The 27,239-nt window shown below is 30.2% G+C and overlaps 1 protein-coding gene across 2 annotated transcripts; it reads right to left on the reverse strand.

The window, feature by feature from the left end:
- Positions 1-796: 796 nt before the first annotated feature.
- LOC143231080 (beclin 1-associated autophagy-related key regulator-like) lies at positions 797-27,216 on the reverse strand. Of its 2 annotated transcripts, none has more exons than XM_076465621.1 (8): positions 26,900-27,216; positions 14,885-14,947; positions 11,749-11,791; positions 9,983-10,064; positions 8,964-9,201; positions 2,515-2,684; positions 1,778-1,934; positions 797-1,088 (listed from the first exon to the last, which is right to left on the reverse strand). In XM_076465621.1, the coding sequence occupies exons 1-8, from the start codon at positions 27,103-27,105 to the stop codon at positions 908-910; spliced, it is 1,140 nt and encodes a 379-aa protein (XP_076321736.1). In that variant the 5' UTR covers positions 27,106-27,216; the 3' UTR covers positions 797-907. The 2 variants fall into 2 exon arrangements, with proteins under 2 accessions (XP_076321736.1, XP_076321735.1); XM_076465620.1 differs by having other exon boundaries at positions 798-1,088; positions 2,515-2,687.
- Between the last annotated feature and the right edge of the window lie 23 nt (positions 27,217-27,239).

A 27,239-nucleotide genomic window follows, 5' to 3' on the forward strand; every position in this document is an offset into this window, starting at 1 on the left:
CAATGATATCTCTTTTACAGAACCTTGAACATCAAGAAAAATCAACAAGACAATTGTTGAGGCATCATAAGGTCTTATGGAACACATCAATGATGCCTATGCCTGGAGCACTTCAGAAAGGAAACTGTTAACAAATACATTGAAACATATGAAAAAACCTTAAGTGCCTATAATGAGGTAACTACAACACTTATCTTAGTTACTATTTCTTTCAATAATTCTTTGATGACAATGATACTTATGTGGAAGGTAGATATCCATATTTGACTTGTAGTTTTTGGGTTACATGTAATTTGAATTGCATATAAATATGATTTCCCATAAGTTTCATATCCATAAGAACATGAATTCAAAAACAGCCCTTACAGGCACTTCTCTTAGTATATCAACAAAAATGAAATAGAAACCCTATAACCTGAGCATTTTCAAAAGGTGGACCTTTCTTCTTCAGGGGCAAACTGTTTGTCTCTGAAGAAGAAGAAAGCACTTGGGTTATAGTGTTTCTATTTCAGTTTTATCGAGGTTTATTGGACCTGAGTGTTTTTAGAACATCTTAGTATGTTAATTACTTCGAAAATTTTAAGAAATTGAGGGGAAATGGAGTGACACAGATAAAATACTATTCATTTTTCATTTCCAAACTTGAATAAAAAAATTGTTTATCTATTTATGCAAATTAGTTTAATTGGTTTCACTTAGATAATTTTTTGTGTTTGGAAACAAATTTCCCACATAACTTACCTCCCATGAGCACCTGTTAAAAAAATGTTATTTATTTCTCCTTTGTGCAGCATTTATTTGGAAAGTGAAACATCCACACGACTTACCTATTAAAATTACTTGTTACAGAATGCTATTTATCTATTCTTTGTAACATACATACTTAGTAAGTAAAACACCAGACAACTTACCTCCCAAGATCGCTTACATTAGGATCCAAGAGGAGAATGAGGTTTGGAATCGTCCGTCGAGGACTCAGAAGGTTTGAATCAACGTTCTGTGACAAACAGAGATGAAGAACGTTTGCATTTAACTTGGCCACTTTGTGTGCAAACTGTTCCTCTGTAAGCTCATGACTGCAAAACTCACTGTAAAACAAAATTAAAAAGTACCAATATAAGTCCTTACATTTTCCTGATCACATCTAACCTTCAGATACACATTCAAAAGTACAGAAGAAATGGTCAGTTTCTAGATGCCAAAGTGGCACCTTATACAAATTACTCAGTAAAATAGCAATATATAACTATATATATAACCCACATCCTTTAAAAAGAGAAATTACTGTTCCAATTATAAAATACAATTTTGATAAACAAAAAATAAATATACATAAAAAGTAATGTTGAATATTAGGACAATATTGTTTTGAGGATGGTACATTTTCAAAACTAGCAACCTAGCTTTCTATTGTCATGCTTTTGTGACATCACAAAGGTTCTCACACATTATTGGTTCATCAATGTAACTTAACAAATTAACAGAATTCTAAATCTATTGGAGAATGGGTAATAAAATTACAAAGTCTGTATAATAAACCAAAATGTAGTACATAGTTACATATAGTTTATAATTTTTCAGATGAGTATAAATAATTCAAGTACCTTGCATATACACAAAGCTATTTATTGCCCAACAGATGGCACTACTGAAGAACGTATAAACCCAATTTCATTAGAATCTTTTGCATGATACTGATATAAACCATCTTTTTTTTTTATTTGATACATTCATGACGTAGTGAGTTTCCAACTTTTCAAACATACCCTCTTCTTACCTGTAACATAAATTCTGTGGCAGTTGTTGATTCAGATAGAAAGCTAATACAGACACTAACTGCGTGAGATGTGTTAAGGCTGCTGCAATGTTATACCCTGGGTTTCTTAAGAAACTCTCCCCTGAGCCACTTGGTACTGATTCTTTGTGCTGGGTAACTAACACATACATCAAGAACAACACAGATTAAACTGTTAAAATAATAAAATACTATGTGTCTACACAGCAGACATGTAGGTTTTTAAATTTTCTATGACATTGTTTTCTTTTATTACAGATTTTATCCTTTAATTTCTAACGATACACACACATAAATACACAAGCAACACTAGGCATTATTTCTTTCAAAGTGCTCTGACTCAATTTTTGTTCTAAATCTTACAAATGTTTTATTAAAATTTAATCCTAAACATATCAAGTGTACTCTGAAGAGAAAAAGTAATACACAAAGTATTTTTCAAATTTATAAATGAATTAAGTTTTAATTTTATGCTACAAAATTCATTACCTAAATGAATAGTTACATAATTCTGAACATAGGCACAGAGGTAAAATGGAAAAAGCAGCTCGCATATTAAATCCAAAGCTCTAAACCTAAACTTTCTCAGAAAACTGAGTTCACATAGTCTAAAAACTTAAGAGACTTGCCTTACAAAACCTAACTTTAGAAATAAGAACTACAATAAATGTCACAGGTTTACAATACAGGACTCGTACTACAGCAAGTCCCAAACCTACCCCACACAGAGTATGCCGAGTAATCGCCATTCCCGTTCAAGCAGGACTTGACAATCTGATACTGAAGGTTCCGATCTTCATCTGTGTAAATCCACTTGCCCTTAACGTAAGTAGTCTGCTGGGCCTCAGCTAGATCTGCTACAGGTCCAACAGTTTCATACTTATCCTGGCTGCTGAAACGATGAAATTAATTATTGGATAATATAAGATACTAAAATTCAAATCTAAATGCTACAAGTATAGATAACTAAGGAAATACTGTAGAAATTTATAAATATGAAAATATAGAATGCTATTTGTTCTTAAACAAAATAATGCATGATGGCTTATCTGTGCTGTGCCCAACACAGGTACTAAACCAAAAAGTTTAACATGTCTATATAAGCTTTCAACAAACAGAATGCAAAAATGAAATTATATAAATTTGTTAAAATTGCTGTTGCAATGACTTTAACTAACAGATATAGGAATTATTATACATTTACTGAAATGGCTGTTGCTATATTTTTACTAAAGAAACATAGGAGTTCTCAGAAGTACTAATTAACCTAAATTCATCATGTGGTTGTTCTAAGCACCATATAAAAAACATCTTGCAACTGTTTTGCTTACCACACAAAATGAGTGGCATATATTATCATCTCATGGTTATATTTACTGTAAAAGAATGCTATGTTTATACCCTGTCCACTAAAATTTAAGTTCCCTAGGGCACCCCTTTCATGATTCAGTTAGTTTGCTTTTTTCTTTATGGTTATTTCACAGTGATAACATTTGGACTGGATGGTCATTCAACAATTATCTGTATCACTAATTTACAGTCTCGTTTCTAAATAATGTCAAAATGGTACTTTGGTTGTAAACTTCAACTTAGTTTATGGGTCATTGCAGAAATTTAAAACATCTTTGTTTGTGTAATATTGTCACATAAATCAGACTGTTATACATACATTTTATATTTTCACTTTTTTCTTATATATGAAATAATACAGCCTTCAAGTTTACCAAGACATCTTTATGTCAGACAGAAGAAGTTAGCCCTCATAAAATTCAAAGTAATAACCTATTTATTTTCATACTATTCATTATATCTGTAGTAATTACAAAAAGAAGTTGTGGTGCCATTTTACAATTTAAAGATATTATGATAATTTAAACATTCATTCAGAGATATAAAAAATTCCAAGTAAATTTTGTTCTTTCATGTTGTGCATAGGGAACATGAACTGGAACTAGACCATTGTGAGACAGGTTAATTTTACCCTACTTCCCTTAGGAATAAGCTAACTGAAATAGCATAAAAATACTGCTTAAAAGCAGAACATAGAAACGAACCAACTGCATCATTACACAAATTAGCCAGAGCTCCTACATGATACATCTCACCATACAACAGATTTCAACAATCACAAAACACTACATAAAACACACAATTATAAATAATGTGCATATATGTTTATGTTTACATATGTTCTTGTTTTTTTTTCAGCTCTGGGCACAAGACAGGTAGAACATTCAGTGTCTCCTGCAAAGTGAGTTTTCTTGTGGCTCTCCCACTTACCCCCCACAACAAATTCTGAGGCACTTGAATTTATAGATCCCAGCCACTCCATGGCCCTGATCATGGGACATTCCACTGCCTGATGTGGAGTGGGTCTGCAGCTTGCTTCTTTACTGCTGGCAGGCTCAGGTCTTGTCCACTCTGCTGTCAGGTTCAGGACTTGTTCACTTCATTTTTGAGGCCTTTGTCTTGATTTCCTTTCTCACCCATCACTCTCATACTGCCCCACCTCACGTCAATGCCCCAAACAATGCCAAATTAAAATACAGGAACACTCCCACTACAGATAAATAAACTTCCACGAGCAGGGACGAAGATGAACTACAGCTTTCCTGATGTTGGGGAGAGAATTCCTCAGACTTCTCTCTCTATAAACTAAACCCCTGCCAAGGTTTCATTTGTTTGTTCATCTTGTGCCAGCATAATATATAAAAGAACACATAATTTTTCTGCACTTTCCACACTGTCTTCTTTTTTCAACTAACATATGAAAACACCAGTGTCAGATCATGGTACAGTCTGTTTGAACCAGCACTTGTCACAGGTACTAGAGTAAACTTCTCTTATTCTTCTTGTTTCTAAATGTGCCAATACAAAGTGTCTTACATTGTAGGAAGCAGCTTCTCTAGACTATATGGAGCATCTGTACCTCAGTAAACTATTCGTTTCCAGGCCCTCTCTATCATCTAATGAACATACAAGCCAAGTTGCACTTTTTTTTTTGTAAATAAAGTTTTGGCATCATAATGTTGTCTTCCATGCCTTTATGTAGGTAGGTATTTCATGTTAATTGGCACAAAGCTACTAGGTTATCTGTGCCAAACAAGATGTAGTACACTATAATGGTATATGGAAATTAAGGTAAAAATACCTAAAATATGTAAAATTAAGACCCGCTAGGAAGACTAAAGCATTAAGTTCAATCTTGCTGTCAGTTACCTGAAGTTGGCCTTTCCAGTCTTGGGTTCAGGTCAAAATAAAAATTAAAATGTGTAAAACAAATTGTGCTAAAACAGTGTATCGTCCAATAAAAACCTTAAATTAAGTTAAACTGACCAATGGCTCTTAAAAATGTAAAAACACGTGTGAGGCAGCCAGTAACACCTATGACATTGGCTAACATCAAGGGCAAACCTACCTTAAAAATGTTTAAAATGATGTCATCATTCTTGGTTGTAACAATGGCATGATAATAAAATACGTACAATTATGGCCTGAGTGCCACACAAACAACATACATTGGTGCATCAGTACCAGATAAAAGGAAATGGTGAGTTAAAAAACCATGACCAATGTGTAGCCTAGCTAATACAATCTTTACAGAAACAAGATGGCCAAAGAGCTAACGAAGGCTTGATTTGAAAATGTTTATTATTTCATTGCTCACTCCAGGTTGACTGCCAACTGGTGTACAGTCAGGTTTTGATAACTGGACCATAGTCCATGTATGGAACACACACGGTGGTGATAGAGCCAGAGCAGATGAACTTTGCTGCTCTGTCAGCTAGCTCATTCCCATAAATACCAACATGACCTGGTATCCAAAAAAACTGGACAGAGATAGATGATAGACAGAGATGGGCATTTGTTTTGGATATTGATAAGAATAGGACAGTAACTAACATGGAATAATGTTAGGGCCAATAGACAGCTGAGTCTATTCACAGATAGATCCAATTTTTCTGATTGTGCCTGGATACGAACACTAAAAGGAACAATGGCAGATTTTCTATTATAAAAAAATGTGGCCCACTCAGGATGGAAAACACAACCCCAAGTAGGATGCTGTGGTAAAGAATGAAGTTTGGAAGAATACATAAAAGACAGTTGCAAATCACGAATATACAGAGGTTCATGGGACTCCACATATTCCATGGCTATATCCACTGCTAAGTTTAGTACCTTTACCAGACAACCAACTTATCATAACTACATCACTCAGTCACAAACCAAACATACAAATCCACAGCTATGTTTAGTGCACGTGTTTGACAACCAACTTACCATACCCACTTCAGAAACATACATATCCAAAGTTCAGTACATGTGGTATACAACCAACTACTCTTATCTATATCACTAAGTCTCTCTCTCTCTCTCTCACACACACAGCTAAGGTTAGTATATGTGACATACAACCAACTTGTGACATACTTTAAATCAGACCAAGAGTACTTTGTGAAGCTTGTAGAACACTTGGAATAAATTTTTTGTAAAACACAAACACACAATACTTACATGATACCTTGTCACACATTTATTAACATTTATAGAATCAACAGGGCACATGGCATCTGTAACACCACTGGGTAATTGTCATCAACATCTTTCTCTTCATACATTGCTCATTAGAGTTGGGTGAAAACTATCCTTGGGTTTTTTGAAATGATTAATAATCACAACTGAATTAAACTGTGAAAATGCCACTAAAGCATCATTTACAAATGAGGCCATCAAATAGAGACACTTACATTTGGTGAATGGTCATCCACTCCAAATATTATCTACATGGAATAACCAATTAGAAAATATCCACAAAACAATAAGAGATGGTCAATGGACTCAAAAAACACTACCCCTTTCTCAGGTTGGGTATGAAACTAATATATTTAACACAAACAACTGAGTGTGATATCATACTCAACAGTTTTGTTTAATCTAATATTGGCATCATAATGAGCCTTTCAGATTTGTATTTGTAAATTATAAAATTGTTTCATTTCGTAGCTATAACAAAAAAACAGAAAGCTTAAGAAATCTTCAAATCTTATAAAGATTTCATCTTTGGCAGACTTGTGCAGAAAGCAAAAAATTCAATTTTACATTCCATGATGACACTTGGAAAGCCATTTACTTACGTCAGCTCACTGATTAGAGCAAACAAAAATTTTACTAACGCACTTGTAAGGTTTTGGGACCAATCACTGTCATAGTTAGTAGTTCACATGTACTCATTAATTAGTTACTAGATTTTTCAATTACTATATATTAATCACTAATTAGTTTTATCCTAAATTTTGGTTGCTGTTCTGTTGCCACCTTCAGGGAAGTCCTGAAAAGGACTGTTCCTGAGGCCAAGGTTTAATCCTGGAATATCTTGATACAGAGAATGGTATGTTATTCATTTGTGTCTTTGAATGGTTTTAAAAGGAATATCCAGAGTTTCTGACTTCTATGCTACATTAGCCTAGTGATGTATTACTTAGGTAAATGTAGATGGTTTCTTTCCTTTCTCACATGTGGTTAATATCCCATTACTTTCATATTGGTATATGCAAACACTACAAACATGTCATCAACATACGTGAGCCAAATCGTGAAACTTGTAGCAGCTGTTTTAAGGGTCTTATCTTTGAAATGTTTCATGTAGAGATTATTCATTACTGGAAGTTAGGATGAGCTCACAGTCACACCTTACTGTTAGTACTAATAATTTTCTTCTGGTTGAATGTATGTTCTATCCACACAAGAGGTTGTGAGTTATGTTAACATGAAAACTGTTAGATAGGCTTGTTTCTTTGTATACCTGCAACTTTCAAGCTGTTGGTAAAGAATTTTTAATGTTTCAGGGGTTGTTACATTGGTGAACATGTGTTTTATGAGGTTTTAGGGGGTCAGTGTGTTGATAAATAGACTAATAATTGTATCTTATGTGGTTTTAGTGTTGAAGGGGTTACAATATTGATAAATAGGCTAATCACTATATCTTACGAGATTTTAGTGTTTAATGGGTTAGAATGTTGATAAATAGGCTAATAACTATCTTATGTTTTAGTAGATAGTGTAGATAGTAGATAGTAGCTAATAACTGTATCTTATGAGGTTTTAGTGTTTTATGGATCAGTATGTTGATAGAGTAATAACTATATCTTATAAGGTTTTAATTATTGCTTTTGTTTATAATATTTACAAAGTTATTAAAGATGATTCTTTACCTGATAATTGTGATACATTTAAATGTTATCCAATACACTCTAAAGATACCAAGAACAAACCCTAACTACAACTCTTGCTTGACTATGATATATCTAAACACTTTGCAAAGGTGAAACTAAAAGAAGCTAAAACACCAAAGAATGAGCAAGAAGTCTGAAATTTGCAGAGAATCAAAGACAATATTAAGAAGCCATTACACAATATGACTGCAGTCAGTTTATCCAGTGGCAGATTAATGGGAGAACAAATAGGGACCCGGATATTATTCACTGTCCCGAGGCCTCATGACATCTTAATCCACTACTGAGTACATACTGAGCCTCTTAAAGATTCCACTATTTATGACATTCTCTGTGAATATGGACTCAAGGACAAGGAAGAATCAAAATGACAAAAGTAAAACAAACATAAAAATACCGATCTATTTGGAAAAGCTCTCGAGATCAAAGGACCATGCAATAAATTGCAATAATACTATAATAATAGGAAGTGAATCATACATGAGTATGATAAAGACAAAAGAAGTCTTTTTCATCCACCTAACTAACAGACGATCTAACATGCTATTCAGCAAAACCTAGAATACTCTTTCATAAAGATTTAGATAGTAAATTAATTCAAGTCCTAATGAGTAAGATCCAGACAAACAGTTAGCACTCTAGCCTCTCTATCAAGAAGACCCGAGATTGGATCCCAGACACACAAATAGCTCTCCTCAGGACTTCCCTGAAGATGGCAGCAGATTATTAGCTGAAGCATAGGATAAAAACCATTAGTAATAAATATTTAATTACTTACAAAAAACAATAAGAAATTAATGACTCGTTAATAATTTGACTTAGCTGATTGATTACACAGGTTAATAACATTGACCATAAAGATTTTATGAAGTCATTTGCATAATTTTTAAGACAAATACTCTGATGACATAAACCTGTAGCTTCTTGCTCACATTTCTCTCGAGTCTATATTCTTCAAAGGAAATATCCAAGTGGTTAGCTGAGAGACGTTTTCCTTTATGACACATTTTAAGTTGGTAGACACTGTCTGTAACAGTTCTCGTTGTGTCTCAGTTGTGTTTTGACAATGGCTAATGTAGCGCTGTACTTTTTGCAACTTCTCCTTATATTTTGGAACTTTACTGGTCAAGTTCTGGATGTCCTCCACTTGTGTTTGAACCTTAGACTTCTCTGCATGAGAAAAGCATTTTATTATGACTTAACAAATTTTGACTGTTCTCACAAGGAGAGATTATTTTTCACCTTAAACCTATTAGATGTTAAACAACCTTAGCCATTTTTAATGAGTAAGGAATGAAGTTTCTTTGATTTTTTGTTGTTTTGTTTTTAAATACTAATTACAAGTCTGAACCATAGATCAAAGTAAAAAATATTTGGTTCATACTCTGTACTAAACACCATGCAAACCTTCATCTGATGAATTAATGTTTTATTTTGAAAACAAGAGCGAACAATTCTATTTCCATAATTCACAAATTTATCAGGATGATTTCTTTCTGAGAAAAACAATTATAGAGATGCCAGTTTTCTTCACTCATCTAAATTCAGCTTTTAAAGTACAAAATTCTGTTTAAGAAGTTCAATACATGATTCTTTTTATTTAATAATATACATCAATTAGAATGTATCAATCAATAAAACACAGATCATTTCCATTTGTTATACTTGTTTTTGGAACATTTTTATTACAAAATTAAACATTTAACATCACGATTACTAAATTTTTTTGTTAATTTGACATGAACATAGTGGTCATCCAATAGTTCTTGATATCAATTACATAGCATCACAGCTTTAAAAACTTATTATTTAGTATAAATACAATTCAAAGCCATCTATAACTTTACATTTAGTTCGATTTCCCAATAAGCCACTTGACTTTAAAGCATTATCACTCTACAGAATATACATTTTTTGTTACTATCATTTTTCTTAACACATAACTCATTACCTGCTTCTAAAATTTCTTTATTTTCCTTTAATGAGAGCTCCAGCAGTTCAATATTTCGAAGAATTTGTTGCTTTTTAGATGCCTGGTAACAAAAAGTATTGTACAACACAGTTTTAACAATACAGTATGGAAACAAAAATCAGGGGAAGTTTAGAAATGTGAGGTTAGTAAAGATTTTTCTTAATGTCATTTAGAAATTAAAGGGCAGAAATTATATGACAAGTGATTAAGGTTTCTTCTAATATATATTTTAGAACCTAGACCCTCAAAACCTAAAATGTTAAACTTTAAATATTAGATAATCTTTTGGTCAAGAACTTTGTGATTAAACTTGTATGGAATTTAAAGAATTCTTACAAATATTCTTAATCTTATTCTCCATTGTTTCATGAAGCGAGGCTGTTACAAATAAAATACATTGTAACAGGTTTTACAGAAAATATAAATTAATCTGAAAAAAGTTTTTAGTGAATTATATTGTCAAATAAGATATTTAAACTTAGTGTTTACTATGGTGAAGGGTGTTTAATTTGTACAAAGCTTAACCTATGTGTGAAACTTTCCACAGGAGATAAAAAAGTTTATATTTTTTGGAAAAAGCTATAAACTTGCTTATGTCTAAAAAAAATTGTAAAAACGTTCTAAAAACATATAGGTCCAAGAGGTCTTGATAAATATGAAATAAAAACCCTATACCTCGAGTGCTTTGATGTACAAAGCGCTTGGGTTACATGGTTTCTATTTAATTTTTATCAATAAACATCACCTATATATATATATCACCCATTCAATCACACTAGGTCACCTATAGGGTTTCTATATAATTTTTATCAAAATTATAAACATGGTAGTCATAATAGTTTTTTGTTTTACATTTATTATTGTCAGTATCACTACAAAGCACAATTAATTAACATAATATTTGGAAGAAACATTTCCCAAATTAGCAAACATATAACTGTACAATGAAAACAAATTTCAAGGTTTATACAAGTACTTAACATAATTTATGTATTTCTTTGGAAATATGTTGAGTAATTTTAAATTAAAAAAAATTAATTTGCCTAAAAATTACCCTAAGATTATTGTCCAATAAAGGTTCCAGTAAGAGGGCTGAAACCTCACAAATAAAAGTACAATAATGTAAAGTCCATGTATTAGTGTGTATGTTAATTTACCTATGTCTTAAACAACAATGAAAAATACTTTGAAAAACTTAAAATGCATTGTAGTTCAGAAACCAATAATAACTGAAAGAAACTAGAAGACGATGCATACTTTAATCGTTATTCAAACATTACTGCAACAAAATTCATCCACGAAATCAAGAATCCTGAAACGAATTTTTGTAGACTAAAAGATTTTACAAAAGTACAAGTTAAAGATCACATAACCTTTGAAACTATTTCAAAACTCTTGTTTTTTTGTAATATACGGTAAGAGAATTACGTGTTTTAACTAGTGGGTTTTAGGCTACAATCATTATTTTGTCACTACAGATATTTACTGACCAATACATATTTTCCTCTTTTCTCCTTATCCACCAACACTTTCATTATTCCTCAGACTATAAGAATTCTTATTCAATTATTAATGGTCTTTTTAACTACAGTATTCGTAATGCTACTCAAGGAGCTGATATGTTTTTACTAATATTATTAAGGTACATACTAATACACATAAAACTTATACAATCAATTATTATTTCAAAAATAAAATTAGTTAGGATCTGTAAGGTGAAATGACTTTTTTTCCTTTTCACTCACCAGATGGCGAAGTCTAGACTGAGACGAGAACCTGTCTTTACAACTGTAACAACAAGACAGCATCAGCATTGTTGATATTTTGAAGGCTAAATGGTTCTTCTAAGTTACCATCACTATAAAACTTTTGTTTTGGTATATTAGAACAAATCTGAAATAAGCTTAATTTTGTGATGAAACAGTGACTTGTTTTGAATACGAAAATTAAAATATTTCTCTCTCTAAACACCCATATTTATACTGGCATTCTAGACATTTATATTTTAATATCTGTTTTAGTTTCATACAATAATATACTAATTGTATAATGCTTATTTGTGGTCAAACATTATATCAGTTACCCAGAGGAATTTATATAAGGATGCAAACAATAGTTAATACTGTTGCCATAGTTATCTTTTTGTATGTCAGGATGGCTGGTATAGGTATTAACACTTTTACTCATAAAGCAGAGAACAATGCTTCAACTTTCTCAGGTCATCTTCAGGTTACCAGAGAGAGAGTTTGTTCTCTGCTTTATTAGTAAAAGTGTTAATACTCACACCAGCTGTTTTGAGATATATTTTTACTTCAAGTTGGTTTCTCGTAATCTTTTTACAAGTTTCTAATTACCAGTCACTCTACGTATACTACTTTTCAATATCTTCAGAGAATCTCAAAAAGGAGCATGTTATATAGCAAGGGACAGTATACGGTCACATCATCCAGGTCCTTACTTCAGATAACAGTAGTAATATGGTCTCATAATTGAATCTTGATCCTGCTATTACATGCAGTCCCTTTCAGAACTTCTCTAAACACAGCAATAAATTAGGAGCTAAACAGTAGGATATGAACTAATTAGTACTGAGTAAAAAAAGAATAATTAACAATTTGGAGGTACTTGGATAATGTACACCACTAACCAACAACTGAGGTACTTGGATAATGTACACCGCTAACCAACAACTGAGGTACTTGGATAATGTACACCGCTAACCAACAACTGAGGTACTTGGATAATGTACACCGCTAACCAACAACTGAGGTACTTGGATAATGTACACCGCTAACCAACAACTGAGGTACTTGGATAATGTACACCGCTAACCAACAACTGAGGTACTTGGATAATGTACACCACTAGCCAACAACTGAGGTACTTGGATAATGTACACCACTAAGCAACAACTGAGGTACTTGGATAATGCACACCACTAACCAACAACTGAGGTACTTGGATAATGTAAACCACTAACCAACAACTGAGGTACTTGGATAATGTACACCGCTAACCAACAACTGAGGTACTTGGATAATGTACACCGCTAACCAACAACTGAGGTACTTGGATAATGTACACCACTAACCAACAACTGAGGTACTTGGATAATGTACACCACTAACCAACAACTGAGGTACTTGGATAATGTACACCACTAACCAACAACTGAGGTACTTGGATAATGTACACCACTAGCCAACAACTGAGGTACTTGGATTATGTACACCACTAACCAACAACTGAGATACTTGGATAATGTACACCACTAACCAACAACTGATCTGCAATTGCCACAACTCTACTGAATGGTACTTAACATCTTGTATTACAAAAAATCTGATTTCTAGTTTTCTATACAGATCCCACTATTGGTTAGTCATCAAACAAAGAATCAATGAGCTAAATGTTGAAAATGAAAAAAATTACTTAAATTTTCTAGTTAATGTCACTGTAATAATTCTGTGAGGATACATTTGTAACTGCCTATTAGGTAGACTTGGCATTGACCACTTCATGAACTTATAATTGAAAACTAGACAGCCTGAATGTAATTCCAAAAGAAAAGCTTTATCCAGTTGTCTGGAATGTTGAAGATACAAATTCAATGAAAGTAAAGGTATGTCACACAGTTAAAAGCAACTTTAACCCTTTGAGTGTGTGATTAAGTTTCAGGTAGGTTCTTGAAAAGGGTCAATTAATGAAATTTATAACTTGACCTTTTTTTCCCAATATCAAAATCCACTTGGTGATGCAAGGATGCACAGTACTAGTGCAGGAAATTCAAGGACATGCAAGTATCCCAGTTGTTGCAGTAAAAGTTTTTGTGACACTGTGGGATAAATCCACTTGTTGCATCAAATGACTATAAACCAAGATTTGATTACTACATTCAAAGGGTTAAAAATACTTTAATCTCATAAACAATTACACCGCACAACAAAATTTTTGATTCTTGAACACTGTTGGGTGTTCCTTTATAGAATTTTGGCTGCTGAGTGCGAAAATCATACCCAAATTTGCCCATCACATACCGTTTCAGAGAAATCTTCAGTTTTGTCACGTTTTTTCTTATATTTGTGTCCAAAAATTTTTGTTTCTGTAAGAGACCTATGAACAATGTTTAGTGCAGTCTGGGCATGTCCAGGCATGAAATCAGGCCAGGTTGGAAGCTGTTCTGTGGAAGTATGCAGCCCAAGCAGACTGGAGCCAGCTTGACACTGTCTCAGCAGGCTATAAAAGTGACTTGCATACACAGATGCTGCTCATTGGATTAATATAGACCTTATGGTGTGTACGTATTGTTTCAGATAGCAATTTTTGAGTGGTCAGGGAACTGTTTCAGCTGAACAAAGTTATGTACAATATATGCAAAACACGACAAAATATTTAATAAGATTGAACCTTAAGTCATTTTAACTACAAATAGTTCATACACAAAATGTAATGTATTGAAATAAAAGAAGCAAGTTTACATAAGTTGTAGCTATACACACACACACACGTATATATGGAAAAATACCTTACACAACATAAAATAACAGATCAAATCTCTCAAAAATAAACTAAAAAAATATTTACATTAATTCAAAAACAAATAAAAGAGAAATTTATAGCAAGTTTCAAGGATTTTTGATGTTCCTTATTGTTAGTTAGTTATGTATCTTGTGAAAGCAAGTTTAATCCACAGAAAATAAAATTATGTCTTTTCCACAATATGGAAACACTGAGCACTTAATTCATGGTTTTTAGAAGATAAGGATCTATTCCTAAAATAGATAGGCTGATTGCAACTATTATAAAAGTGAGAATTTGACAGAAATAGTCAATTCTTAACATGTACACAAGTGTTTATATTTTTATCAATAACAGACTCACCTGTCTAATAAAACAGATCTTTCTTTATATCCTTTAAACAATTTCAACTTCTTTTCTGCATATCTGTTTAAATGAAGAAAAGAAACCCTTCACATTACAAGAAATATTTTAAATCTTGTTTACACTTTAAACTGCAATAAAGTGCTCATAATCTAACCATCCATCTAGATCTACAAATTAAACTGTAACCAAGGGCTCATGATCTAACCATCCATCTAGATCTACAAATTAAACTGTAACAAAGTGCTCATGATCTAACCATCCATCTAGATCTACAAATTAAACTGTAACAAAGTGCTCATGATCTAACCATCCATCTAGATCTACAAAATTAAACTAACAAAGTGCTCATGATTTAACCATCCATCTAGATCTGCAAAATTAAACTGCAATTAAGTGCTCATGATCTAACTATCCATCTATACTTACTCTTTAAATTACAATCAAGTGCTCATAATCTAACTATCCATCTTTGATCTACACAATTAAATTGCAATCAAGTGCTCATGATCTAACTATCCATCACTTACACTTTAAATTTCCATCAAATGCTCATGATCCAACTATCCATCTAAATCTATGCAATTAAAATGCAACCAAGTGCTCATAATTTAGGTGCCAAACTAGTTTTAAACAATTTAAATTGTGGTGAAGTTCTTACAGTTTATCTTCCCAAGTAGAAGTACAAACTCTGTAGAATACTATGACTAAAAGACAAAACTTGTAATAGAGAAAAGACTCGGAAAAAGTTAGGATTTTCTCTCAGATCCTCCACTGAGTCAAACATTAGGCTCTAGGCCAATCTTAACATAAATTCATTAATAACAATGAATGAGGAATTTCACATGATTTATGGAAAATCATCTCAACTTCTGCCATCAAAGGAATACAAATTGAATTAAAGATAAAAAGAAATACCAAATGACCTCTATAAAATATAGATGAACTTGCAGGTTTAAAAAAAAAACATTATTGATAACAAGGGAGCATGTGGTCCTTCAAGGCTATCTCTGTACCTTCACCTTTCAGTAAAATAATGATTACAACCTTTTCTTTTTCAGAAAATAATCAATTCCTCTCTCATAACTTTTGGAAAGTATTAGCCTCCATTACTGCTGATAGAAACCCATTCAATAAGCCAATCACCTTCTTAGGAAAAAACAACTAAAACCTAGATTGTCTAGTCATAATTTTAAGCTCTCATCCTATTAACTTATTAGGAGAAAGCAAACTTTACACATCTCTTCTGTTCTTGGAATCATCCCAACAGACTTGCTCTAAATCGCTTCAAAGAACCCAGTCTCATTTTCCAAATAATAAAACCTAAATTGTACATAATATTTTAACAAGGTCAAATTAACCAGTGATTTTTTTAAACTGGTTTACTACTAACAACAATGTACTACTGCATTACCTTGGTGGCTCGAGTGACATATTCTGATTGACGTTATCTTTAGAGCTGAGCAATTAGTGGAATTTGATAATTGATTAATAGCAAGTTGTATTCAACAAACAGATTATTTTCACAAGAGACTCTGATAGTTGAAATAATAAAGAATAGTAATAACTGGAACCAGTCTGAACAAACAATTACTTTTGTAATCTGTGACACTAATTGCTCAAAGCAAACCACCTTGAATTAATTACAAATTATAATGGCACAATTTTGATTAGTTAGATAGTTAAAGATAAATAAAAGGAAATACTAATTTTAGTTAATTATTTTATGTGATAGTAATTAAATTAGTCAAGTTAATAACACAGCTTAAGTCATCATGTTAAAAATATACACAATTGAGTAAAGCATGTTTGTGTATTTTACAAAAGATGGACTATGAAACTGAACTACGCCTTTTAAAAATGTATTTAATCCAATTGGGTATCTTACAAAAGAAAGCCTTAAAAACTGATCCAAAAAAACTATTTAACACTTAATTGTGGAGATAAGTACATCACCATGGAACTAAGATTTGGTTAACATGTAAAGACAGTTGACCGTTTGTTCTTGTGATATCAGTTCAATAAGATATGGGAGCTAAGGAACTTTTTACACTAGATGTTTTATGTTCAGACAGGATAGTAATGTCTTATTTGTAAGGGCTATTAACTCAGTTTTATGGGCAGCTTTAAACCAGGATAAACTACATATTGAAGAACTAAGATGTGGAGAAAAGTACAGTGTAGAAAACGTTTTTAAGAGTAGACTAAACTACTATTATTGTAATGCCAGAAGTATAACAAATAAATGACTTTAGAACACTGATAGGAACAGATAGTTTTGATGATGTGTTTGATCCACATGATTATAAGCTACTTAACAAGGACAGATGATTAAAATGATTGGGGCATGTTTTGTTTTTTTATATAAGTTGCATCCTATCAAAGTTAAAAAGAAACTGATTTATGTTTCTGTTAGCAGATACAGGAGAAGGCCATTAACTGGAACTTTTTACTGACCACTAGATAAAATTAATGAGAATCTCTACCATGAGATAAAATTCTATTGTTAGCAAGGCCTTGATTATGGGAGACTTTTCATTCCAAGCAACGGGAAATACTAAAGTCACACGAAAACCAAATTTTAAAAAACTGTGAAAAGAATAATCTGTTATGAATTTGGTGAATTAATTAATTAAAGAAACTGACCAAATGGGGGAATTTTTTAGAATCAGTCTGTAAGCACTTAAGATATATGTTACTTACAAAAAGAAAAGATGATGGCTACAAGTTAAAGACAGGCTTAAAACAGATGTAAGATGTAAAATTAAAGAAAACCAATACCAATTTAAGAAACTTAAGTTGACCACTATGATGGAAGATCCAGAATGCAAAAATTAACAGTGATAAATTATTTATACATACTAAGGGTAAGCAAAATATTAGGATGAGATGATAATGAAAGGTTTATTTCTACTAAGAAATAGCTGGGTTAAAAGTTCTGTTTTTACTAATGAATATTTGAAGTATTCCTTGTCATCAACAAGTTACTAGATGAAAACAAGTCAAAACCAGATGAAAACATTAATTCTGAGCTTATAAGAAAAAGAGAATTTAAAGAATCATAAGCCCATGACATTAAATAATATTCTCAAGAAAAAAAGAAAAGTTTAAAGAAAGATAAGCCCATTACATTAGATAATATTCTCACAAAAAGAAGAAAAGTTTAAAGAATGATAAGCCCATGACATAAGATAATATTCTCATGAAAAAAAGAAAAGTTTAAAGAATGATAAGCCCATTACATTAGATAATATTCTCATGAAAAAAAGAAAAGTTTAAAGAATGATAAGCTCATGACATTAGATAATATTCTCATGAAAAAAAGAAAAGTTTAAAGAAAGATAAGCCCATTACATTAGATAATATTCTCATGAAAAAAAGAAAAGTATAAAGAATGATAAGACCATGACATTAGATAATATTCTCATGAAAAAAAGAAAAGTTTAAAGAAAGATAAGCCCGTGACATTAGATAATATTCTCATGAAAAAAAGAAAAGTTTAAAGAATGATAAGCCCATTACATTAGATAATATTCTCACAAAAAGAAGAAAAGTTTAAAGAAAGATAAGACCATGACATTAGATAATATTCTCACGAAAAAAAGAAAAGTTTAAAGAAAGATAAGCCCGTGACATTAGATAATATTCTCATGAAAAAAAAAAAAGTTTAAAGAATGATAAGACCATGACATTAGATAATATTCTCATGAAAAAAAGAAAAGTTTAAAGAAAGATAAGCCCGTGACATTAGATAATATTCTCACGAAAAAAAGAAAAGTTTAAAGAAAGATAAGCCCTGACATTAGATAATATTCTCATGAAAAAAAGAAAAGTTTAAAGAATGATAAGCCCATGACATTAGATAATATTCTCATGAAAAAAGAAAAGTTTAAAGAATGATAAGCCCGTTACATTAGATAATATTCTCATGAAAAAAAGAAAAGTTTAAAGAATGATAAGCCCGTTACATTAGATAATATTCTCATGAAAAAAAGAAAAGTTTAAAGAATGATAAGCCCATGACATTAGATAATATTCTCATGAAAAAAAGAAAAGTTTAAGGAATGATAAGCCCATGACATAATATTCTCATGAAAAAAAGAAAAGTTTAAAGAAAGATAAGCCCATGACATTAGATAATATTCTCATGAAAAAAAGAAAAGTTTAAAAAATGATAAGCCCATGACATAAGATAATATTCTCATGAAAAAAAGAAAAGTTTAAAAAATGATAAGCCCATGACATAAGATAATATTCTCATGAAAAAAAGAAAAGTTTAAAGAAACATAAGCCCATTACATTAGATAATATTCTCATGAAAAAAAGAAAAGTTTAAAGAAAGATAAGCCCATGACATTAGATAATATTCTCATGAAAAAAAGAAAAGTTTAAAAAATGATAAGCCCATGACATAAGATAATATTCTCATGAAAAAAAGAAAAGTTTAAAGAAAGATAAGCCCATGACATTAGATAATATTCTCATGAAAAAAGAAAAGTTTAAAGAAAGATAAGCCCATGACATTAGATAATATTCTCATGAAAAAAAGAAAAGTTTAAAAAATGATAAGCCCATGACATAAGATAATATTCTCATGAAAAAAGAAAAGTTTAAAGAATGATAAGCCCGTTACATTAGATAATATTCTCATGAAAAAAAGAAAAGTTTAAAGAATGATAAGACCATGACATAAGATAATATTCTCATGAAAAAAAGAAAAGTTTAAAGAATGATAAGACCATGACATAAGATAATATTCTCATGAAAAAAAGAAAAGTTTAAAGAATGATAAGACCATGACATAAGATAATATTCTCATGAAAAAAAGAAAAGTTTAAAGAATGATAAGCCCGTGACATTAGATAATATTCTCATGAAAAAAAGAAAAGTTTAAAGAATGATAAGACCATGACATTAGATAATATTCTCAGGAAAAAAAGAAAAATTTAAAGAATGATAAGCTCGTGACATTAGATAATATTCTCATGAAAAAAAGAAAAGTTTAAAGAATGATAAGCCCATGACATTAGATAATATTCTCATGAAGAAAAGAAAAGTTTAAAGAATGATAAGACCATGACATTAGATAATATTCTCATGAAAAAAAGAAAAGTTTAAAGAATGATAAGACCATGACATTAGATAATATTCTCAGGAAAAAAAGAAAAGTTTAAAGAATGATAAGCTCGTGACATTAGATAATATTCTCAGGAAAAAAAGAAAAGTTTAAAGAATGATAAGACCATGACATTAGATAATATTCTCAGGAAAAAAAGAAAAGTTTAAAGAATGATAAGCTCATGACATTAGATAATATTCTCATGAAAAAAGAAAAGTTTAAAGAATGATAAGACCATGACATTAGATAATATTCTCATGAAAAAAAAGAAAAGTTTAAAGAATGATAAGCCCCTGACATTAGATAATATTCTCATGAAGAAAAGAAAAGTTTAAAGAATGATAAGACCATGACATTAGATAATATTCTCATGAAAAAAAGAAAAGTTTAAAGAATGATAAGCCCTGACATTAGATAATATTCTCATGAAAAAAAGAAAAGTTTAAAGAATGATAAGACCATGACATTAGATAATATTCTCATGAAAAAAAGAAAAGTTTAAAGAATGATAAGACCATGACATTAGATAACATTCTCAGGAAAAAAAGAAAAGTTTAAAGAATGATAAGCCCATGACATTAGATAATATTCTCATGAAAAAAAGAAAAGTTTAAAGAATGATAAGACCATGACATTAGATAACATTCTCAGGAAAAAAAGAAAAGTTTAAAGAATGATAAGCCCATGACATTAGATAATATTCTCATGAAAAAAAGAAAAGTTTAAAGAATGATAAGCCCTGACATTAGATAATATTCTCATGAAAAAAAGAAAAGTTTAAAGAATGATAAGCCTGTGACATTAGATAATATTCTCATGAAAAAAAGAAAAGTTTAAAGAATGATAAGCCCGTGACATTAGATAATATTCTCATGAAAAAAAAGAAAAGTTTAAAGAATGATAAGCCCATGACATTAGATAATATTCTCATGAAAAAAAGAAAAGTTTAAAAAATGATAAGCCCATGACATAAGATAATATTCTCATGAAAAAAGAAAAGTTTAAAGAATGATAAGCCCGTGACATTAGATAATATTCTCATGAAAAAAAGAAAAGTTTAAAGAATGATAAGCCCGTGACATTAGATAATATTCTCATGAAAAAAAAGAAAAGTTTAAAGAATGATAAGCCCATGACATTAGATAATATTCTCATGAAAAAAAGAAAAGTTTAAAGAATGATAAGCCCATGACATTAGATAATATTCTCATGAAAAAAAGAAAAGTTTAAAGAATGATAAGCCCTGACATTAGATAATATTCTCATGAAAAAAAGAAAAGTTTAAAGAATGATAAGACCATGACATTAGATAATATTCTCATGAAAAAAAGAAAAGTTTAAAGAATGATAAGCCCTGACATTAGATAATATTCTCATGAAAAAAAGAAAAGTTTAAAGAATGATAAGACCATGACATTAGATAATATTCTCAGGAAAAAAAGAAAAGTTTAAAGAATCATAAGCCCGTGACATTAGATAATATTCTCATGAAAAAAAAAAAGTTTAAAGAATGATAAGCCCTGACATTAGATAATATTCTCATGAAAAAAAAAAAGTTTAAAGAATGATAAGCCCTGACATCAGATAATATTCTCATGAAAAAAAGAAAAGTTTAAAGAATGATAAGCCCATGACATTAGATAATATTCTCATGAAAAAAAAAAAGTTTAAAGAATGATAAGACCATGACATTAGATAATATTCTCATGAAAAAAAAAAAGTTTAAAGAATGATAAGCCCTGACATTAGATAATATTCTCATGAAAAAAAAAAAAAGTTTAAAGAATGATAAGCCCATGACATTAGATAATATTCTCATGAAAAAAAAAAGTTTAAAGAATGATAAGCCCTGACATTAGATAATATTCTCATGAAAAAAAAAAAAAGTTTAAAGAATGATAAGACCATGACATTAGATAATATTCTCATGAAAAAAAAAAAAAAAGTTTAAAGAATGATAAGACCATGACATTAGATAATATTCTCATGAAAAAAAAAAAAGTTTAAAGAATGATAAGACCATGACATTAGATAATATTCTCATGAAAAAAAAAAAAGTTTAAAGAATGATAAGCCCATGACATTAGATAATATTCTCATGAAAAAAAAAAAAAGTTTAAAGAATGATAAGACCATGACATTAGATAATATTCTCATGAAAAAAAAAAAGTTTAAAGAATGATAAGCCCTGACATTAGATAATATTCTCATGAAAAAAAGAAAAGTTTAAAGAAAGATAAGCCCGTGACATTAGATAATATTCTCATGAAAAAAAAAAGTTTAAAGAAAGATAAGCCCGTGACATTAGATAATATTCTCACAAAAAGAAGAAAAGTTTAAAGAATGATAAGCCCATTACATTAGATAATATTCTCATGAAAAAAAAAAAGTTTAAAGAAAGATAAGCCCGTGACATTAGATAATATTCTCATGAAAAAAAAAAGTTTAAAGAAAGATAAGCCCGTGACATTAGATAATATTCTCACAAAAAGAAGAAAAGTTTAAAGAATGATAAGCCCTGACATTAGATAATATTCTCATGAAAAAAAGAAAAGTTTAAAGAATGATAAGCCCGTGACATTAGATAATATTCTCACAAAAAGAAGAAAAGTTTAAAGAATGATAAGCCCTGACATAAGATAATATTCTCACAAAAAGAAGAAAAGTTTAAAGAATGATAAGCCCTGACATTAGATAATATTCTCATGAAAAAAAGAAAAGTTTAAAGAATGATAAGCCCGTGACATTAGATAATATTCTCACAAAAAGAAGAAAAGTTTAAAGAATGATAAGCCCTGACATAAGATAATATTCTCATGAAAAAAAGAAAAGTTTAAAGAATGATAAGCCTGTGACATTAGATAATATTCTCATGAAAAAAAGAAAAGTTTAAAGAATGATAAGCCCGTGACATTAGATAATATTCTCACAAAAAGAAGAAAAGTTTAAAGAATGATAAGCCCTGACATAAGATAATATTCTCATGAAAAAAAGAAAAGTTTAAAGAATGATAAGACCATGACATTAGATAATATTCTCACAAAAAGAAGAAAAGTTTAAAGAATGATAAGACCATGACATTAGATAATATTCTCATGAAAAAAAGAAAAGTTTAAAGAATGATAAGCCCTGACATTAGATAATATTCTCATGAAAAAAAAAAAAGTTTAAAGAATGATAAGCCCATTACATTAGATAATATTCTCACAAAAAGAAGAAAAGTTTAAAGAAAGATAAGCCCATGACATTAGATAATATTCTCATGAAAAAAAGAAAAGTTTAAAGAATGATAAGCCCATTACATTAGGTAATATTCTCATGAAAAAAAGAAAAGTTTAAAGAATGATAAGACCATGACATTAGATAATATTCTCATGAAGAAAAGAAAAGTTTAAAGAATGATAAGACCATGACATTAGATAATATTCTCATGAAAAAAAGAAAAGTTTAAAGAATGATAAGACCATGACATTAGATAATATTCTCAGGAAAAAAAGAAAAGTTTAAAGAATGATAAGCTCGTGACATTAGATAATATTCTCAGGAAAAAAAGAAAAGTTTAAAGAATGATAAGACCATGACATTAGATAATATTCTCAGGAAAAAAAGAAAAGTTTAAAGAATGATAAGCTCGTGACATTAGATAATATTCTCATGAAAAAAAGAAAAGTTTAAAGAATGATAAGACCATGACATTAGATAATATTCTCATGAAAAAAAGAAAAGTTTAAAGAATGATAAGCCCCTGACATTAGATAATATTCTCATGAAGAAAAGAAAAGTTTAAAGAATGATAAGACCATGACATTAGATAATATTCTCATGAAAAAAAGAAAAGTTTAAAGAATGATAAGCCCTGACATTAGATAATATTCTCATGAAAAAAAGAAAAGTTTAAAGAATGATAAGACCATGACATTAGATAATATTCTCATGAAAAAAAGAAAAGTTTAAAGAATGATAAGCCCATTACATTAGATAATATTCTCATGAAAAAAAGAAAAGTTTAAAGAATGATAAGCCCTGACATTAGATAATATTCTCATGAAAAAAAAAAAAAGTTTAAAGAATGATAAGCCCATTACATTAGATAATATTCTCACAAAAAGAAGAAAAGTTTAAAGAAAGATAAGCCCATGACATTAGATAATATTCTCATGAAAAAAAGAAAAGTTTAAAGAATGATAAGCCCATTACATTAGGTAATATTCTCATGAAAAAAAAAAAAGTTTAAAGAATGATAAGACCATGACATTAGATAATATTCTCACAAGGTTTTCAAAGTAAGAGTTAAGTATGTAATACACATGCTGCTATTTTTGTAAGCCATTGAACAGTGGGCAGGTGTCCAAGGGCTAGTGTTAGCTTGTATTACTTTTCAAAGAATGTTATAAAAATTGTCCCAGCAATTATAAGAACAAGTCCTACATCAGTTGTGGGAAAAGTTTTTGGAAGTCTGATAAAAGATGCTTTACACAAAGTCATTTAACAAAGTTAAAATTTTGTTGGATGGTTAACGTGGTCTCACTAGGAGAAAATATTGCCTTAAAAATATTCTGACATTGTTTGAATAGGTTACTGTTTATGTAAACAAGGGTAAGGGTGTGGATTTGAATTTTCAGAAAACAAACAAGATGCAACATAAGAGTTATTAAAAAATTATTCCTATACTTGTGGGGTGACAAGTCACTAATTAGAGAGAAAACTAGATGGTTGTTATAAATGGAAATCAGTCAAAGTAAATTACTGGCCACAAGTTTGGTACCTCAAGGCTGTGTTAAGACCTCTGCTCTTTTTAATCTGTTTCACTGATAAAATAATAGTAAATAAATTACTTAAATTTGTTTATAATATTAATTCTAGGTGTTACTGGTTGTGAGAGGGATGCTACTTCTTTACAAAATGATTTGGGTTACTTGAATCACAAGTATAATTTTAACGAGAATAACCTAGTGTTATGGTTGATAAGTCTCTGACTAAACAGCATACTGTTGCTTGGAGAAGGATTTTATATTAATACACAGATATACTGAATAGATGTTGAAAGAGATTATAATTTCTTTGTATAGGTTACTGGTTAGACAAATTTTGGAGTACTGTGTTCAGTTTTAGGCATCTTACCTGAAGAACATTATATCTGAGGAGTTCAGAGGAGGGATGCAAAGAAAGTTCCTAAGATAACTGTCATAATAGGACAGGTTAAAAATTCTTGGAATTGTTTTCTCTTAAAATACAAGCATTAGAGGATATTTGATTGAGGTATTTAAGATTAAGGGAATTGATAGTGCCAGTATATCTTTTTTGGTACTTAATGGTCAGAATGTAGTAAATAGAATTAATTTAAGGAAGTTTAAGGAAAGGCTTAATACATATATATGAGAGATATAGGCTGAATTTGTCACTTGTTCTTAGATTTTATTAAGTCAAACATACTTGATAACAAGGAAATTCTACAATTGTGAAGTGACAATAAAACATCATTTTTCAGTTAAAAAATTAAGACAAAAATCAGTTCAGCATCTTGACACCATCAGTAACAACACATTTAATATGATGATGAGAAAGGACACGAAGTTACACAATTATAATAAAAAATCTATCAAATCATCAAGGTATTTTTAATAAAATGCTAGTAACAGTAAGAAATAGCCCATGTTCCAAACAAATCATATTCCACTTCATTAAATTAACAGTGACTATTTCAATTATTTTTTGTAGATATACCAAAAAATATCTACCTTCACTTTAATACTTATTTTCAAATTAAAACATTGTTTTAGCCTACAAAGGTTAAATTTCTTTTTATTTTCAAGTTAAAGTAATAAACTTGGGTATTGGACTTGATTTACTTATATACCCTAGAAATGTAACTTACAAATAAAAACTTTTTAATATGCTAAGGTTTTCTCATTAATATTTTGGGTTTTACTCAAAACAAGTATATAAATTAGAGATTACCAAATGAAAATGTTCATTCCAAGCTTAAATTACAAACTGGTAACCACAGTTACTAAATGGTCAAGCAACTATACCAAACATTCTTACCAGCATTATTTTTGGTTTATTAGTTTTTATTTAAATATTGAAATAACTTAAAGTAGGAAGTTTTAGTGTCAAATTATTACATTTTCTTATATGACAGTCTATTTTACGCATAGTAATTATCTTGTAATTGTGCATAATTTAATATAAAGTGTAACCAGTATACTATGTGATACATAATTTAACAGTTACACTTTCATTTAGTTTCTAATTTATGGTATAAAAATACTGAAGTACTTAATATTATTACCATTTGTATAATCTGTTAAAACTGTGAAATAATCTACTTTACATTTTCAAACAGACATAAGAGAATTGCAAAAGGACAAGTAAAGTTCAAACAATTCATTAGACCATAATATTATATTTCTAGATTTCAAAGGCAAGAATTCACTACCTAACTTTAAAATTACTGCTTTAAGATAAAAGAGAGAAGACGCTATTCCTACACAAAATTATCGTGTAAATGAATATTCAACTTTTTCAGATTACTAATACGATTTTGCAGGAGAATAAAAAGTAGTTACGTTAAAAGTAAAAACACTAATTGTATTTTACAAATAATGTGATAACTGCCACGACTTCTATATTGGAGAAACGATTAGAAAAATAAAAACACTAATTACTCTCTCCTTCACCACCACTAAAGCTCGTAAAACTGAGAAAAAATGTTCTTGAACAAAATTAAAGTTTTGATCACATCAGTAGTAGGTACATTCAGCAGCTTTTCTTAGGCTAAGTATCCTTTGTGCAACTTCTAAATGACAACGCATAGTAGTAACAGTTAATATGATAAATATTTGAGACGAGATATTTGTATTGTATTAAATACACTAAACCTATTATTTACTAACCTTTCTGGATATCGTGATTTGGAATGTGTGAAATCCCCGTTTCGAATACAGTCTTGACAAAAAAAGGCTCGTTTGCTATGAAAACACAATGGACATTTTTCACCCCCAAAAACACTTCCTCTACCGTTGTTGGAACTTAAAGATGAAGAAAGATAAAAATCCGTTGGTGCAGAACTACTATCATTACTACTACTACTAGCCGCCATCAGCTGAGCATTTCGAATGTTATTATTATCATTTGCAAAGCTCAGGCTTTGTTCTTCGACTTCAGTTTAATTGTAACTGTTTTTCACTACTAGTGTCCTCTAGCGAGATACTGAAGTCGCAACAGCTGTTTCAA

Source organism: Tachypleus tridentatus, chromosome 10 (genome assembly GCF_004210375.1).
Source record: "Tachypleus tridentatus isolate NWPU-2018 chromosome 10, ASM421037v1, whole genome shotgun sequence".
Classification (NCBI taxonomy): domain Eukaryota; kingdom Metazoa; phylum Arthropoda; class Merostomata; order Xiphosura; family Limulidae; genus Tachypleus; species Tachypleus tridentatus.